General features: G+C 37.6%; 2 protein-coding genes, 1 long non-coding RNA gene and 1 other non-coding gene across 8 annotated transcripts in view; 3 read left to right on the top strand and 1 right to left on the bottom strand.

Moving 5' to 3' along the window:
• Positions 1–11: 11 nt before the first annotated feature.
• Positions 12–3,525, top strand: rpl3 (ribosomal protein L3). The gene is made up of 10 exons (XM_077618560.1): positions 12–179; positions 605–797; positions 979–1,147; positions 1,790–1,925; positions 2,137–2,323; positions 2,460–2,620; positions 2,693–2,794; positions 2,862–2,957; positions 3,038–3,157; positions 3,392–3,525. Exons 1-10 carry the CDS (start codon positions 177–179, stop codon positions 3,434–3,436), a joined length of 1,212 nt encoding a protein of 403 aa, XP_077474686.1. The 5' UTR covers positions 12–176; the 3' UTR covers positions 3,437–3,525.
• Positions 1,972–2,066, top strand: LOC144089185 (small nucleolar RNA U83B). Its single transcript, XR_013305038.1, has one exon. It is a non-coding gene; the product is annotated as a small nucleolar RNA U83B (small nucleolar RNA).
• Positions 3,526–3,819: 294 nt separating the features above from the next.
• On the top strand, positions 3,820–10,489 carry LOC144088246 (uncharacterized). Of its 5 annotated transcripts, XR_013304836.1 has the most exons (8): positions 3,820–4,150; positions 4,267–4,402; positions 5,346–5,377; positions 6,682–6,903; positions 9,299–9,385; positions 9,495–9,582; positions 9,658–9,747; positions 9,877–10,489. It is a non-coding gene; the product is annotated as an uncharacterized LOC144088246 (long non-coding RNA). The 5 variants fall into 5 exon arrangements; XR_013304833.1 differs by having other exon boundaries at positions 3,820–4,402; XR_013304834.1 differs by having other exon boundaries at positions 3,820–4,402; positions 6,682–6,899.
• Positions 4,892–17,713, bottom strand: part of cacng2a (calcium channel, voltage-dependent, gamma subunit 2a) — a 43,478-nt gene continuing 30,656 nt past the window's right edge. Inside the window, exons 3-4 of the mRNA XM_077618566.1 lie at positions 6,738–6,878; positions 4,892–6,302 (exon numbers count right to left, since the gene is read on the bottom strand). Of these exons, the coding sequence (XP_077474692.1) occupies positions 5,758–6,302; positions 6,738–6,878 (686 nt within the window). The 3' untranslated portion in view covers positions 4,892–5,757. The remainder of the gene's footprint in view (positions 6,303–6,737; positions 6,879–17,713) is intronic.

The following is a 17,713-nucleotide window of genomic DNA, read 5'->3' on the forward strand; positions in this document are numbered from 1 at the left end:
TTTAAAAATCTGAAAGCAGCGACGCCGTGTGGTCATTATATGTAAATACACTTCCGACACAATGCGAAAGGTGGGGCTTGTTCAGTAAAGCCGCTTTTAGTCTCGCGATAGTTGCATTGGAATATATCCGCTAGTCAGTGAATTCGACGTTCTCTTTCATTTGGACACGAGACGAGATGGTGAGTGAAATTCGTCAGTCCGCCCTGCCTGAAAATGTCAATCCGTGCGATATCGTTGACATCGCTTTCTCCTCCAACTTTTCAAAGCTTCACGAGGGCATTTTCACCAAATTTGAGTACTAGAATGAATTATCTTGTCAATGGATATTTTTGTACTTGAAGCATGTGAGAAACAGTCATCGTGGCCTAACATGCCTGACTCTGTTCACTTAAATTATTTAAAAGTAAACAATAATATAAACTTTCTTGCACGTTGTATTTTGTTTAATGGCTACAGCCAAGGAAAGTGTTGAGTTTACGGTTTAAAAATATTTTCTAGTTAATTATGTTAGCATCGTGGCGCACCGCTAGCATTTGAGCCGCCAATGCTAACGGCTACCTCGTTATCAAGGAATTTCAAAAGGTCCCTTTTTTTTTTATCTTAGTCTCACCGAAAATTTTCGGCTCCGCGCCACGGCTCGCTGGGGTTCTTGCCCCGCAAGAGAAGTCGTCGTCACCGGGGTAAGGCCAAGAGCTTCCCCAAAGACGACCCGAGCAAGCCCGTCCACTTGACCGCATTCTTGGGCTACAAGGCCGGCATGACTCACATCGTCCGCGAGGTGGACCGACCTGGATCAAGTGAGTTGATTAACTTAACTATCTTAAAATTACTAAAGAATGCATGTGATGAAGCTATTTGACGGGCGGACAGAATGGACCCTTAACGTCCCTGCTGAGTGTCAATTTCCTGAGCACACCCTTTCAAGGGACATTTTTGCCTAGTTTTTGCAAGAAATATGACAGATTGTGCACCCTACAGAGGTGAACAAGAAAGAAGTAGTGGAGGCCGTCACCATTGTGGAGACTCCTCCCATGATTGTGGTCGGCGTGGTGGGCTACGTCGACACCCCCCGCGGCATGCGCTCCCTCAAGACGGTGTTTGCCGAGCACGTTAGCGACGAGTGCAAACGGCGCTTTTACAAGAACTGGTGAGCTTCCTACTCCAGACTTGATGGGCAGTGCTTCTCAATTGACATAGCTGCCATTGACTACAATCCTTGCGCCTATTTAATCCAAAATTACAGGCTAGTTAATGAGGGGTCAAAAGTCACAGCAACTAGAAAATGCTTTTGATTATTTTGTCTTAATATAAACTGCAGTGTTTCTAATTTTTAATTGTCTAAATTAAAGTATTTTGTAGTTGATTTAAACCTATCGAAACGGGTAGTATGTCTATACTGCAGTCAATTTATTAAACTGCTGCATTAAAACCATTAAACTGTAGGAAAGTCATTCCTTCCCTAGTGTAAGTGGTCATAAAATCAAAGTTACTGTGTGGCCGATCTAAAATGGGTCATTTTTAGATCTGAGATGCGGTTCTCGATTGCCCCCAATGGCAGCCAACGACTTGAGAAGCACTAGGCTCCCATGCAGACGTTAGCAGCCCAGCGGAGATCTTGTTTTCCCTGAGCGATTCTAACATTAACGGTGGCTCCCGCCTCCGGGCTCCTCTGGCTGGTGGAAAGTTCTGCTTAGAAGCCTTAGCCACGAGCCACAATCCCCGGCACCGTGTCCTTCCGCTGACCCCTGTGGTCATGAGGGGCCTGTCGCCAACCGCGTTGTCGTCCCAGGTACAAGTCCAAAAAGAAGGCCTTCACCAAGTATAGCAAGAAGTGGCAGGATGAGGAAGGCAAGAAGCAGCTCGAGAAGGACTTTGCTGCCATGAAGAAGTACTGCCATATCATTCGCATCATCGCTCACACGCAGGTCAGTTCCAAAGCGCGACGTTTGGCTTCCGGGCTTTGTGTGCGTGTCGTCGGTGATGAGAGAATGGAACTCCGCGTCAGGCATGGCGCCTGATTATTCCAGTGAAGAGTGTTTTCCAGCTGCCTTCCTTCTGAGACCCGGTTGAACGCAAGCCAGGCGCCTGTTTAAAATGGCCTCCTGGCTCACCGCCTCGCTCTTTGTGTTGCGGCAGATGCGACTCCTGCCCTTGAAGCAGAAGAAGTCCCACTTGATGGAGGTGCAGCTTAATGGAGGCACCGTGTCCGACAAGGTGGACTGGGCCCGTGAGAAGCTGGAGCAGGCCATCCCCATCGCCAACGTTTTCACCCAGGATGAAATGATTGACGTCATTGGGGTCACCAAGGGTCATGGATACAAAGGTGACTGTTCAATATTTGCAGTTTTAAAAAAAAATGATTTCCATTAGATTTTATTTTATTAACTGAGGTCAATGGGTTGTTGGCGTCTTGGTCACTTGTTGTTCGACAGTCGTTTTGATGCAACTTTTGTTCGCAGGTGTGACAAGCCGTTGGCACACCAAGAAGCTTCCCCGCAAGACCCATCGTGGCCTGCGCAAGGTTGCTTGCATCGGCGCCTGGCATCCGGCCCGTGTGGCCTTCTCGGTGGCCCGCGCCGGTCAGAAGGGCTACCACCACAGAACGGAGATCAACAAGAAGGTAGGCAAACACACCTTTACTTCATTTCTCTTCCTGAAGTGTTCTTTCCTGACAACTCTGTTGTTTTTTAAGATCTACAAGATCGGCCAGGGTTTCCACCAGAAGGACGGCAAGCTGGTTAAGAACAACGCCTCCACCGAGTACGATCTGTCCAACAAGAGCATCAACCCTCTGGTGAGACTTAAAAAAAAAAAAAAAAACAGTTGGATATTCTGTTATTAACAAAATTGAATTTGAACAGGGTGGTTTTGTCCACTATGGTGACGTCACCAACGACTTTGTTATGGTCAAAGGTTGTGTGGTTGGAACCAAGAAGAGAGTTCTGACCCTTCGCAAGGTGAGCAAAAAAAAAACGCCAAGAAAGCGGACATGAAGATCAGTTTTTAAATGTACTGTTTTTGGCTTTGCCCCCCCCAGTCTCTCCTGGTCCAGACAAGCCGTCGTGCTTTGGAGAAGATCGATCTGAAGTTCATCGACACCACATCCAAGTTCGGTCATGGTCGTTTCCAGACCGCGGAGGAAAAGAAGGCCTTCATGGTAAGCCTCGGCCTCGCTCCTTTTGGCAAGTTGGACGCACTCTTCGTAACCTGGTTCCCCCTACCGTGGGAACACTGGTTCCATTCTAGTGCCAAATTAAGATTCAGTGAGTCAGGCAAGGGAGTAGCGCCTACTCTTGTGCTTGCTCCCTGTTCACTCTCTAGAAACACCAACTATATAAATGCATTCTTTTTATATGATCAAAAATAACTTCTTCTTTTTTTATGTTAACAGGGTCCCCTCAAGAAGGACCGCCTCATCAAGGAGGACACTGCCTAAAGTTGATCAGCTCTGTTTTGCCTGTAATGTCTCCAGAGTTTAATAAAAAAAAAAAAGGAAAACAGAACTGATTGAAATGTCTTTCTTTTATTTAATGGGTCCTTAAACACTTGACATGACATAAAAAATGAAAAAAATGTTCAAGACAAATACCTCATTGGCTACCATTGACACAATAGACACCCAATCTTCACCCAGTTCTTCATGTTAAAAGGAATTGGATGGTAACGCCAACGATTTAAAATTACAAATGATTTCTGCAAAGTAGAGAATAGTTAAAATATTCAAAATGCCTGCTGTGCCATCTTGCAAATAATGAAATTCTATTTGCTTGCGTGTGCTGCCCTTGCTGGAAATGATGTGCCCCAACCCTTTTCGCAAAACACTTTGTGACCAGCAGATGGCAGCGCATTCAACGCTCGCCTTCCTGGTTCTAAAAACCCTAGACGTCTGTCACGGTCAATGGCAGCCAGTGAGTCACTGTTTACACACTTAATCCAACCCCATGTGTGTTCTCTCTTCCATTCCCTTTCAACTCTTAGTGACCCTTCACCACGAAGAACCTGAGGTGAGCCCAGTCAGCATGTGTTGTCAGCGCAAACGTCGCCAGCCCCTGAGCCTGGACAAAGATGACACGCATTAACGCAAACATGCTAGTATCCACCAGCTACATCCGGGAGGCCCCGTTCCGCACCGCCCCCCACCCAAGCTCCGGTGGGTGCTTGACATTACTCGTTTTCCACAACACGCTAAAGTCACACAAAGGTCAATTTCATGTCAGCTTATGTAACTTCCCGTGTCTTTATGTACTTCACATTCACTGCCGGAAGAGAATGGGGAGATCCTCATTGGACCAGGAACCTTTTATTACCCCTTGAGTTGGCGGTCTTCCCTGACTAGCTTGCCACTCTAGTGACCCATCTTCGGTCCCAAGTGCCTCCTGAGTCTAGCCAAGTCTTCTACAAGGTGAGCCCACACATTCTCGACGACCCCAAAATCCCCTTGCCATAGCCATATCATGCAGTGCTGCAAATTTTGACTCCCTTACACATTAGTCTTCACTTGGTAGCCCAACCCTCAATTTTTTCCCCCTGCAAACCCCCATTCTTCCAAATCCTACCCCTTCCGATTATTGTTACCACACCCAAAGAAACACACTGTCAGCCCTACCCAGAAGTCTTCACTAACTTATCCGCCCCAAACAATGACCCCTGCAACCCCCTTCTTTAGCACCCCACTACCCCAAACTAATCCTGCCCTTCAAAGTGTCCGTCCAATCTCAACCTGCTATTTGTCCGGGAGCTAAAGAATTCGTCTTTTTAACACTAGTACTACTCATCAGAAGGCAATTAAGTATTTTTTATTTCCCGGTTAGATTATGGCCAGTATTAGCATGCAGCACGTTAGCATCAAAAGCAAATTTTGCCCAAGAGACACAAGACAACAGACACAAGGTTGCTTGTTCCCCTCGGGGTTGGTATTTATTCATCAGGACTTGTTGATGCATCCAAGTAGAAGGATCGCTGGCTTTTGGCACCTTTTTCAAGAGTTTCCCTTTGAAACACACACACAAAAATGGCTAAGGCTGCGTGAGCTTTTCCAAACAAGAGATGTTACATGTGGTTTGTCTTTAAACTATTGTTTATAAAATGTTTTGTTTGGTTTGGCTCGGCTCACAAAAGCAAAAATAAATAAATTAAAAAATACACATGAAATTATAGAAGGCGTTTCTTCTGGTAGAGGACTCTATTTTCACGCTAAGTGCCGATCATGAATGACTCCATTCGCTGACAAATCAGTGTCTCCTCTCATTTCCTTTCACTGTGGTGTGACTATGCTAACATAATTGTCATTATTAAATAAACTGTTGATAACCACCAATGACTACAATATATTTTTTGTCTTTCAGATGCGGCATTCACAAAAATAGAGCCCTAAAACGTAAGTTCTCTGCAGTTAAATGGCATGCACTTCATTTTTGGATTTTCTGGCTCTTTCTTTTTTGTTGCTCTATCCAAATAACTTAATATTTTATTATTCTAGACTTCTAAAAGAGTTACCGAAAGCACTTTCTTATCGTGTATAGACTTTTTTTTTTGCTTCAGTAATCGGTATCTCTTGATTGTTCTTATGAATCGTTATAAAAGTTATATATAGATTTTCATATTCGTGGTAGTTTTACTAGAGGTCACAGGCTGAGCTGTAACAATTCACAGTTTGAATGCAAAAGTCCAAAAATAAAGGAAGCGTGGGTCTGGACGGCGCCGACCGCTCCTGAGTCATGCAGAAAAAGGGCTCGGAGGGCGGGGGGTGGCGTTCCCTCATACGGGGGTGGTGCGCCGGTTGGCGGCCGCATTGGCGTGCGTGGAGTCTTTGGCGTCCTTCTGAATGCAGTTGTGCACCTGCAGGAAGTTGTGGTCCCTCTCCGAGTTGTAGTTGGCGGCATTGGCGGGCGCCCCCGACTTGAGGGTGTTGCGCGGTAGCGTGTACATGGAGATCTCGGTGGAGGGCAGCGTCCCGAAGGCCTTGAGGCCCAGCGGCGAGGCGTCTCGCGACCGCGACGGATCCGTGGAGCGGGACGAGGAACGCGAGCGGCGCCGGTAGCGATAGCGGTAGCTGGGGGTCCGCACCGACGTGGAGCCCCGGAGGTACTCGGCGGCGGCTTGGGTCCCCATCCGCAGCTGCCGGTGGCGGTCGATGAACATGTGGACGGCCAGGACGCCCACCATCTCGGCCATGATGAAGGACAGCGCCCCGAAGTAGAAGGACCAGCCGTACGAGTACGAGTTCTTCTTGGAGTCGCTCTTGGACGGGTCGCCCGCGTTGGCTGATATGTACACGATGATACCGATGATGTTGCTCAAACCTGCGATGACCAGAGGGAGGGAATAGATTGGTGATTGGGAGAAGGTTGTCTGTCGCTGTGTGCGCCCAACCGTTGACTGGCAACCAGTTTAGGGCAAAGTCTTGTATTGCCTTTGTAATAGTGTCCTTTTTTCAATGGTAATTCTTGCACAGAGATAAAAATCCGTAGTAAATGTATATTCATGAACTCTTTGGTTGCCATTAACAGTACCCCCCCTAAAAATAGTTGTAAATAAAGTGAATTAAATACAAAAAAAATCTATAACCAAATCATAACTTGGGTCAACCCTCAAAATGTCAACATGGGTTGTCAATGGCAGCCAATGTATTAACAGCAGTGCTTTTAAACCTGGCTAAATACTTTTTGTATTTTTCACCAGCAGGGGCACCTTAAAGAAGTACATGTCGGCTTTTGAGTGGGAAGTAGCAAACGGACCTGCGGACACGAAGAGGATCCCGGCGCTGAGGATGATGTTGTGTCTGGCCCTGTAGAACTCACTGGCGGCGATGCACAGGCCTGCCATGAAGAGCAGGATGACGCTGAGGATGGGGAAGATGCTGGACGCCCGCACTGCGCCTGCATGAAAACAATTCCCCCGTACGTAAGTACTCGCAACTTTCTAGAATGGAGGCGGGAAAGATTGGAAAGGGTCATTTACATGGAGAGCGCACTGAAACGTAATCGTTTGGTGGCAAGCCCTCCAAGTTCAAATTGATTGGGGGAAAAAACAGGCGGCGCATCTGTTTGGGAGATGAACTAGATGATTATTTTGCCGTCCTGCCTTCATTTGGACAATTATGAGCATGATATGGGGGAAGCTCGCCAGACACTCGTCACAGAGCCAAAAAACACTGGGCCGCGCTACAACCTCATTAGACTCTAAATTCATCGTTTTCTCTTTCTCGCTCGCTCCCTAAAAACGTGGAAATACTTAATCACTTTGACACTGGTCATAAAAAAATAGTTTTGGGGAAAATTTGATCCAAATGGAAAATTATTTCAAACTAATGCTAAACTCAGTGACCGTTGACCTTTTCCCCCTTTAACCTAATAACATTTTTGTCACGTTAAACCCTTATTAAAATCCCAAAACGTATTTGATGGCCTCTTCTGTTTCATATTACAAAGTTTGAACAATCCCTTTATTCTCACTTGAGTTATCCTGTCCACCAAGACCTAGAGAACCCAATGTTAACTTATAATCTAAAAATGTGTTCAAAAATAAAGCTTTCAAATTAGCACCAAAAATAAAATGCCAGAAAATACTCCAAAATATAGTTAGCTTTTGGTTTTTAGCATAACAAAAACCATAACTTATTCCCATAGCTCTAAATAATGTCATTTATTTAACTGATTGGCTACCGCCATCAATCATTTGGGCGCAGAAAAAAAGATTAGCTTTTAATTTGCTGGCTGGTGTCTGCAGGCCATCCGTTACCTAGGCGACCGAGCCCCTGTTAGCGTATCATAGCGCACACGCCCTTCCCCGCCCCGTCCCGGCCCACTGCGTGCGTGCGTGCGTGTCCAAAGCCAAAGCCAGACCCAGACCCGCCCGTCGATTTTATGCGGGCAGTTGAGGCCAGGGTCCAGTCTGTTTGTGGGCCCCGGGGTGGGGGCCATTCAACCCCTCCCGCCGCACTCGTCAATAGTGGCGGATAGTCTCAGATGAACTCGTGCCAGCGCCAACGTCCATGAAAAAATACACTCGTTAGGGTTACCGACCGGATACACTTGGCGTCAATCATTTGGGCTTATTTTTAAAAGGTTTATGGTGTCATTTCTTTCATGGACTTGGGACTTTTTGCTGATGTAAAATAAGACCACATTTTTAACCCCCCTTTTTAAACCCATTTTTGCATGTGAGAATTTCTAAGATGTGATGATAGTTAACCAAATTATATAATGTTTTATAAGAGGACATCAGTAAATGAACCTCAAGACTGTCAGGTTACTGTAAAGAATTTAACATTTCATATTTTTAAGACATCATTTGAAATCAGATCTGGCATGACATGTTTAATTATTAAGACATTTTGAACTAAACTAAACCATTTATTTCAAAATACATAAAACTTCATATCCCATAGCCAATGAGACATCTTTTTTTTTTTTTCCATTCGACCTACTTGTGGATAAAATGTCTAAAAGCGCCTTATTTTACATGCATAAATGTGCTCGTATGCCGTTTTTTTTTCCCCCATTTGACCTGATGCCACCGTCACAAGACCTAAATTGTGCTATGACGTGATTTTTTACGACTTGACTTCTAGCCGCGCTTGCCGTTTAACACGAGCTAGTATTGATTGTCCAAAAGCTTTCTTGCATAACCAAGCGCCTCTTTGCGCTTGAGTCTTCCTCCTCTTCCTCCTCCTCCTCTTCTTGTCGCTCAGCCGGCCGAGTGGTGCATGATGGGAGCTCAGACACGGCATGATCTAAAAAGCCAGCGGCGCTCGCTTGGGCTGCCTTATATAATGCAGCCATCCGAGTGTGCAAACTGACGCACACACACACACACACACATCCTCACACTATCGTCTACTCGAATTCTAAAGTCTATCGTGACATGATGTGGAGTAGGTTTTTTTTTTAATACACACAATGTAAAGCAAAATGTCATTTCAATGAAATGGCGTGTGTGAGTGCGAGTTGTTTTGGCACCCTGCCACACTTTGTGATGACATCACCGGTGCCCCCAACTCCATTTTTGGGCATGTGCATTGTCACTTCCGGCTGAACCTTCACCTGGTCCTGAAGTGACATTCTGCAAATTATGCAATGGGAGAGGAAGAGGTGGAGGAGGAGGAAGAAGGCTTTTGACAATGACCACCTTGAGAATATGATCATGCTAGTGATAAAATGTATTGGAAGATAGCATTTTGATGAGTAGAAAGTAAATTTGGGGGAGATTTCCCAATTCCAATGGGATTCATTCATACAATAATGGTTAAATCTGTCAATTTGAATATTTATATCACTCTTTTCAACCTCTGCGATAGGAAACTCTGGCGTTTGAAGTATTGTCGACTCGATGCATTTTGGTGGACCGCCTTGTGATGACTTTGGTACGGGTTCCATTCCTGCTGGTGAGTATGGTTGTGGTATGGAAGATGAATGAATTAATCTTTATTATGTAATAGATTTTAAACTTATTTTACTCTAAAAAGGCACTTTCTTTTTCCATGTCACCCTAAGTTGAAGAGACTCTACAGGTAAACGCTCCCACAATCTTGCCGCCAACACCAGCGGGAATTGAACCCAAGCCTGCCCGCACCGCAGTCAGGTGAGTGAACCCCTACACCACGAGGCGGCCCTATTGCTTTTGTTGTTTTTACCAATTTCAACCCGATTGCGACAGGAAACTCTGGCGTCTGAAGTATCATCTACTCATTGCATTGTGGTGTGCCACCTCTTGGCGTAGAGGTTCCCTCACTGGGCTTTGGTGCAGGTAGGAGTGAGTTCGATTCCTGCTGGTGGTGATGTGATTGTGAGAGTGGAAGATGAATAAATATTTGTTATGTAATAGATTTTATAGTCCTAACACTCTAAAATATTACTTTCTTCTTCCTTGCCACAGATGCTTGAAAGGACTGGACCCAAAACGGTGACTGTTGACAGACATTGTCACAATCTTGCAGCCACCAGCGGGAATTGAACCCACACCTACCCACACCGCAGTCGAGCGAGTGCACCTCTACACCACGAGCTGGCCCTATTTCTTCTGTTGTTTTTATCAATTTCAGCCTCATTGTGAAAGGAAATGCTGGAGCTTAAAGTATTGTCTACCCATTGCATTGTGGTGTGCCACCTCTTGGCGTAGAGGTTCCCTCGCTGGACTTTGGTGCAGGTAGGTGTGGATTCAATTCCTGCTGGTTGCTGTACGATTGTAACAGCGAATGGTCACTGTATGGAAGATGAATGAAGGAATATTTATTATGTATTATATTTTTGTCTCCTACCAATCTAAAACAGACATGCTCACAATCTTGCCACCACCAGTGGGAATTGGACCCCACACCACAGACGGGCAAATTAACCCCTACGCCACGTGGCCCAATTACTGCTGTTATTTTTATCAATTTCAAACTCATTGTGATAGGACTCTGGAATTTGAAGTTTTGTATTATTTTTAAGGATAAAAGCTTTACTATACATGGTAATTTTATAATCAATAAAAGCCTTACTATGCATGGTCTCTTTTTTATTTAAAAAAAACCTTACTATACATGTTCCACTTTTAAGAAAAAAAGCCTTCCTATACTATATCGTTTTTTTAAGAAAAAAAGCCTTACTATACTATGTCGTTTTTCAAGGAAAAAAAGCCTTACTATACTATGTTGGTTTTTTTTCAGAAAAAAGCCTTACTATACTATGTCGTTTTTCAAGAAAAAAAGCCTTACTATACTATGTTGTTTTTTTTCAGAAAAAAGCCTTACTATACTATGTCGTTTTTTTAAACAAAAAAAAGCCTTAATATACTATGTAGTTTTTTAAAGAAAAAAGCCTTACTACACTGTCGTTTTTTAGGAAAAAAGCCTTACTAAAATATGTCATTTTTTAGGGAAAAAAAGCCTTACTATACTATGTCGTTTTTTAAGAAAAATAGCCTTACCATACTATGTCGTTTTTTTAAGAAAAAAGCCTTACTATAACATGTCGTTTTTTTCAGAAAAAAAGCCTTACTATACTATGTCGTTTTTCAAGAAAAAAAGCCTTACTATACTATGTCGTTTTTCAAGAAAAAAAGCCTTACTATACTATGTCGTTTTTTAAGAAAAGAGCCTTACTATACTATGTCGTTTTTTAAGAAAAAAAGCCTTACTATACTATGTCGTTTTTTAAAAGAAAAAAGCCTTACTATACTATGTCATTTTTTTAAAGAAAAAAGCCTTACTATACTATGTCGTTTTTTAAGAAAAAAGCCTTACTATACTATGTCGTTTTTTAAGGAAAAAAAGCCTTACTATACTATGTCGTTTTTTAAAGAAAAAAGCCTTACTATACTATGTCGTTTTTTAAGAAAAAAGCCTTACTATACTATGTCGTTTTTTAAGTAAAAAAGCCTTACTATACTGTCGTTTTTTTCAGAAAAAAAGCCTTACTATACTGTCGTTTTTTTTTTCAGAAAAAAAGCTTTACTATACTATGTCGTTTTTTTAAAGAAAAAAAAGCCTTACTATACTATGTCGTTTTTCAAGAAAAAAAGCCTTACTATACTATGTCGTTTTTTTAAGAAAAAAAGCCTTACTATACTATGTCGTTTTTTAAAAGAAAAAAGCCTTACCATACTATGTCGTTTTTTAAAGAAAAAAGCCCTACTATAACATGTCATTTTTTAAAGAAAAAAAACCTTACTATACTATGTTGTTTTTTAAGAAAAAAAAGCCTTACTATACTATGTCGTTTTTCAAGAAAAAAAGCCTTACTATACTGTCGTTTTTTAAGAAAAAAGCCTTACTATACTGTCGTTTTTTAAGAAAAAAAGCCTTACTATACAATGTTGTTTTTTAAGGAAAAAAAGCCTTACTATACTATGTCGTTTTTTAAAGAAAAAAGCCTTACTATACTATGTCGTTTTTTAAAAGAAAAAAGCCTTACCATACTATGTCGTTTTTTAAAGAAAAAAGCCCTACTATAACATGTCATTTTTTAAAGAAAAAAAGCCTTACTATACTATGTCGTTTTTCAAGAAAAAAAGCCTTACTATACTATGTCGTCTTTTAAGAAAAAAAAGCCTTACTATACTATGTCGTTTTTTAAAAAAAATCCTTACTATACTATGTTGTTTTTTAAAGAAAAAAAGCCTTACTATACTATGTCGTTTTTTTAAGAAAAAAGCCTTACTATACTATGTCGTTTTTTTTAAGAAAAAAGCCTTACTATACTATGTCGTTTTTCAAGTAAAAAAGCCTTACTATACTATGTCGTTTTTTTCAGAAAAAAGCCTTACTATACTATGTCATTTTTTTCAGAAAAAAGCCTGACTATACTATGTCGTTTTTTTAAGAAAAAAGCCTTATTATACTATGTCGCTTATTAAAGAAAAAAAGCCTTACTATACTATGTCGTTTTTTAAAGAAAAAAAAGCCTTACTATACTATGTCGTTTTTTAAAGAAAAAAAGCCTTACTATACTATGTCGTTTTTTAAGTAAAAAAGCCTTACTATACTATGTCGTTTTTTAAAGAAAAAAGCCCTACTATAACATGTCATTTTTTAAAGAAAAAAAGCCTTACTATACTATGTCGTTTTTCAAGAAAAAAAGCCTTACTATACTATGTCGTCTTTTAAGAAAAAAAAGCCTTACTATACTATGTCGTTTTTTTCAGAAAAAAAAAGCCTTACTATACTATGTCGTTTTTTAAAGAAAAAAAAGCCTTACTATACTATGTCGTTTTTCAAGAAAAAAAGCCTTACTATACTATGTCGTTTTTTAAGTAAAAAAGCCTTACTATACTATGTCCTTTTTTAAAGAAAAAAAAGCCTTACTATACTATGTCGTTTTTCAAGAAAAAAAGCCTTACTATACTATATCGATTTTCAAGAAAAAAAGCCTTACTATGCTATGTCGTTTTTCAAGAAAAAAAGCCTTACTATACTATGTCGTTTTTTAAGTAAAAAAGCCTTACTATACTATGTCGTTTTTTTTCAGAAAAAAAGCCTTACTATACTATGTCGTTTTTTTCAGAAAAAAAGCCTTACTATACTATGTCGTTTTTTTCAGAAAAAAAGCCTTACTATACTATGTCGTTTTTCAAGAAAAAAAGCCTTACTATACTATGTCGTCTTTTAAGAAAAAAAAGCCTTACTATACTATGTCGTTTTTTTCAGAAAAAAAAGCCTTACTATACTATGTCGTTTTTTAAAGAAAAAAAAGCCTTACTATACTATGTCGTTTTTCAAGAAAAAAAGCCTTACTATACTATGTCGTTTTTTAAGTAAAAAAGCCTTACTATACTATGTCCTTTTTTAAAGAAAAAAAAGCCTTACTATACTATGTCGTTTTTCAAGAAAAAAAGCCTTACTATACTATGTCGTTTTTCAAGAAAAAAAGCCTTACTATACTATGTCGTTTTTTAAGTAAAAAAGCCTTACTATACTATGTCCTTTTTTAAAGAAAAAAAAGCCTTACTATACTATGTCGTTTTTCAAGAAAAAAAGCCTTACTATACTATGTCGATTTTCAAGAAAAAAAGCCTTACTATACTATGTCGTTTTTCAAGAAAAAAAGCCTTACTATACTATGTCGTTTTTTAAGTAAAAAAGCCTTACTATACTATGTCGTTTTTTTCAGAAAAAAAGCCTTACTATACTATGTCGTTTTTTTCAGAAAAAAAGCCTTACTATACTATGTCGTTTTTTTCAGAAAAAAAGCCTTACTATACTATGTCGTTTTTCAAGAAAAAAAGCCTTACTATACTATGTCGTCTTTTAAGAAAAAAAAGCCTTACTATACTATGTCGTTTTTTTCAGAAAAAAAAGCCTTACTATACTATGTCGTTTTTTAAAGAAAAAAAAGCCTTACTATACTATGTCGTTTTTCAAGAAAAAAGCCTTACTATACTATGTCGTTTTTTAAGTAAAAAAGCCTTACTATACTATGTCCTTTTTTAAAGAAAAAAAAGCCTTACTATACTATGTCGTTTTTCAAGAAAAAAAGCCTTACTATACTATGTCGTTTTTCAAGAAAAAAAGCCTTACTATACTATGTCGTTTTTCAAGAAAAAAAGCCTTACTATACTATGTCGTTTTTTAAGTAAAAAAGCCTTACTATACTATGTCGTTTTTTTCAGAAAAAAAGCCTTACTATACTATGTCGTTTTTCAAGAGAAAAAAAGCCTTACTATAATATGTCGTTTTTTAAGTAAAAAAGCCTTACTATACTATGTCGTTTTTTTTTCAGAAAAAAAGCCTTACTATACTATGTCGTTTTTTAAAAAAAAAAAGCCTTACTATACTATGTCGTTTTTTTTAAAGCCTTACTATACTATGTCGTTTTTTTTAATGAAAAAAAAGCCTTACTATAATATGTCGTTTTTCAAGTAAAAAAGCCTTACTATACTATGTCGTTTTCTTCAGAAAAAAGCCTTACTATACTATGTCATTTTTTCAAGAAAAAAAAGCCTTACTATACTATGTCGTTTTTTAAAGAAAAAAAAGCCTTACTATACTATGTCGTTTTTCAAGAAAAAAAAGCCTTACTATACTATGTCGTTTTTTCAAGAAAAAAAAGCCTTACTATACTATGTCGTTTTTTAAGAAAAAAGCCTTACTATACTATGTCGTTTTTTTTTTAAAGCCTTACTATACTATGTCGTTTTTTTTAATGAAAAAAAGCCTTACTATAATATGTTGTTTTTCAAGTAAAAAAGCCTTATTATACTATGTCGTTTTTTTCAGAAAAAAGCCTTACTATACTATGTCATTTTTTCAAGAAAAAAAAGCCTTACTATACTATGTCGTTTTTTAAAGAAAAAAAGCCTTACTATACTATGTCGTTTTTTAAAAGAAAAAAGCCTTACCATACTATGTCGTTTTTTAAAGAAAAAAGCCCTACTATAACATGTCATTTTTTAAAGAAAAAAAACCTTACTATACTATGTTGTTTTTTAAGAAAAAAAAGCCTTACTATACTATGTCGTTTTTCAAGAAAAAAAGCCTTACTATACTGTCGTTTTTTAAGAAAAAAGCCTTACTATACTGTCGTTTTTTAAGAAAAAAAGCCTTACTATACAATGTTGTTTTTTAAGGAAAAAAAGCCTTACTATACTATGTCGTTTTTTAAAGAAAAAAGCCTTACTATACTATGTCGTTTTTTAAAAGAAAAAAGCCTTACCATACTATGTCGTTTTTTAAAGAAAAAAGCCCTACTATAACATGTCATTTTTTAAAGAAAAAAAGCCTTACTATACTATGTCGTTTTTCAAGAAAAAAAGCCTTACTATACTATGTCGTCTTTTAAGAAAAAAAAGCCTTACTATACTATGTCGTTTTTAAAAAAAAATCCTTACTATACTATGTTGTTTTTTAAAGAAAAAAAGCCTTACTATACTATGTCGTTTTTTTAAGAAAAAAGCCTTACTAAAATATGTCATTTTTTAGGGAAAAAAAGCCTTACTATACTATGTCGTTTTTTAAGAAAAATAGCCTTACCATACTATGTCGTTTTTTTAAGAAAAAAGCCTTACTATAACATGTCGTTTTTTTCAGAAAAAAAGCCTTACTATACTATGTCGTTTTTCAAGAAAAAAAGCCTTACTATACTATGTCGTTTTTCAAGAAAAAAAGCCTTACTATACTATGTCGTTTTTTAAGAAAAGAGCCTTACTATACTATGTCGTTTTTTAAGAAAAAAAGCCTTACTATACTATGTCGTTTTTTAAAAGAAAAAAGCCTTACTATACTATGTCATTTTTTTAAAGAAAAAAGCCTTACTATACTATGTCGTTTTTTAAGAAAAAAGCCTTACTATACTATGTCGTTTTTTAAGGAAAAAAAGCCTTACTATACTATGTCGTTTTTTAAAGAAAAAAGCCTTACTATACTATGTCGTTTTTTAAGAAAAAAGCCTTACTATACTATGTCGTTTTTTAAGTAAAAAAGCCTTACTATACTGTCGTTTTTTTCAGAAAAAAAGCCTTACTATACTGTCGTTTTTTTTTTCAGAAAAAAAGCTTTACTATACTATGTCGTTTTTTTAAAGAAAAAAAAGCCTTACTATACTATGTCGTTTTTCAAGAAAAAAAGCCTTACTATACTATGTCGTTTTTTTAAGAAAAAAAGCCTTACTATACTATGTCGTTTTTTAAAAGAAAAAAGCCTTACCATACTATGTCGTTTTTTAAAGAAAAAAGCCCTACTATAACATGTCATTTTTTAAAGAAAAAAAACCTTACTATACTATGTTGTTTTTTAAGAAAAAAAAGCCTTACTATACTATGTCGTTTTTCAAGAAAAAAAGCCTTACTATACTGTCGTTTTTTAAGAAAAAAGCCTTACTATACTGTCGTTTTTTAAGAAAAAAAGCCTTACTATACAATGTTGTTTTTTAAGGAAAAAAAGCCTTACTATACTATGTCGTTTTTTAAAGAAAAAAGCCTTACTATACTATGTCGTTTTTTAAAAGAAAAAAGCCTTACCATACTATGTCGTTTTTTAAAGAAAAAAGCCCTACTATAACATGTCATTTTTTAAAGAAAAAAAGCCTTACTATACTATGTCGTTTTTCAAGAAAAAAAGCCTTACTATACTATGTCGTCTTTTAAGAAAAAAAAGCCTTACTATACTATGTCGTTTTTTAAAAAAAATCCTTACTATACTATGTTGTTTTTTAAAGAAAAAAAGCCTTACTATACTATGTCGTTTTTTTAAGAAAAAAGCCTTACTATACTATGTCGTTTTTTTTAAGAAAAAAGCCTTACTATACTATGTCGTTTTTCAAGTAAAAAAGCCTTACTATACTATGTCGTTTTTTTCAGAAAAAAGCCTTACTATACTATGTCATTTTTTTCAGAAAAAAGCCTGACTATACTATGTCGTTTTTTTAAGAAAAAAGCCTTATTATACTATGTCGCTTATTAAAGAAAAAAAGCCTTACTATACTATGTCGTTTTTTAAAGAAAAAAAAGCCTTACTATACTATGTCGTTTTTTAAAGAAAAAAAGCCTTACTATACTATGTCGTTTTTTAAGTAAAAAAGCCTTACTATACTATGTCGTTTTTTAAAGAAAAAAGCCCTACTATAACGTCATTTTTTAAAGAAAAAAAGCCTTACTATACTATGTCGTTTTTCAAGAAAAAAAGCCTTACTATACTATGTCGTCTTTTAAGAAAAAAAAGCCTTACTATACTATGTCGTTTTTTTCAGAAAAAAAAAGCCTTACTATACTATGTCGTTTTTTAAAGAAAAAAAAGCCTTACTATACTATGTCGTTTTTCAAGAAAAAAAGCCTTACTATACTATGTCGTTTTTTAAGTAAAAAAGCCTTACTATACTATGTCCTTTTTTAAAGAAAAAAAAGCCTTACTATACTATGTCGTTTTTCAAGAAAAAAAGCCTTACTATACTATATCGATTTTCAAGAAAAAAAGCCTTACTATGCTATGTCGTTTTTCAAGAAAAAAAGCCTTACTATACTATGTCGTTTTTTAAGTAAAAAAGCCTTACTATACTATGTCGTTTTTTTCAGAAAAAAAGCCTTACTATACTATGTCGTTTTTTTCAGAAAAAAAGCCTTACTATACTATGTCGTTTTTTTCAGAAAAAAAGCCTTACTATACTATGTCGTTTTTCAAGAAAAAAAGCCTTACTATACTATGTCGTCTTTTAAGAAAAAAAAGCCTTACTATACTATGTCGTTTTTTTCAGAAAAAAAAGCCTTACTATACTATGTCGTTTTTTAAAGAAAAAAAAGC

The sequence above is a fragment of the Stigmatopora argus genome, chromosome 14 (genome assembly GCF_051989625.1).
Source record: "Stigmatopora argus isolate UIUO_Sarg chromosome 14, RoL_Sarg_1.0, whole genome shotgun sequence".
Lineage (NCBI taxonomy): Eukaryota > Metazoa > Chordata > Actinopteri > Syngnathiformes > Syngnathidae > Stigmatopora > Stigmatopora argus.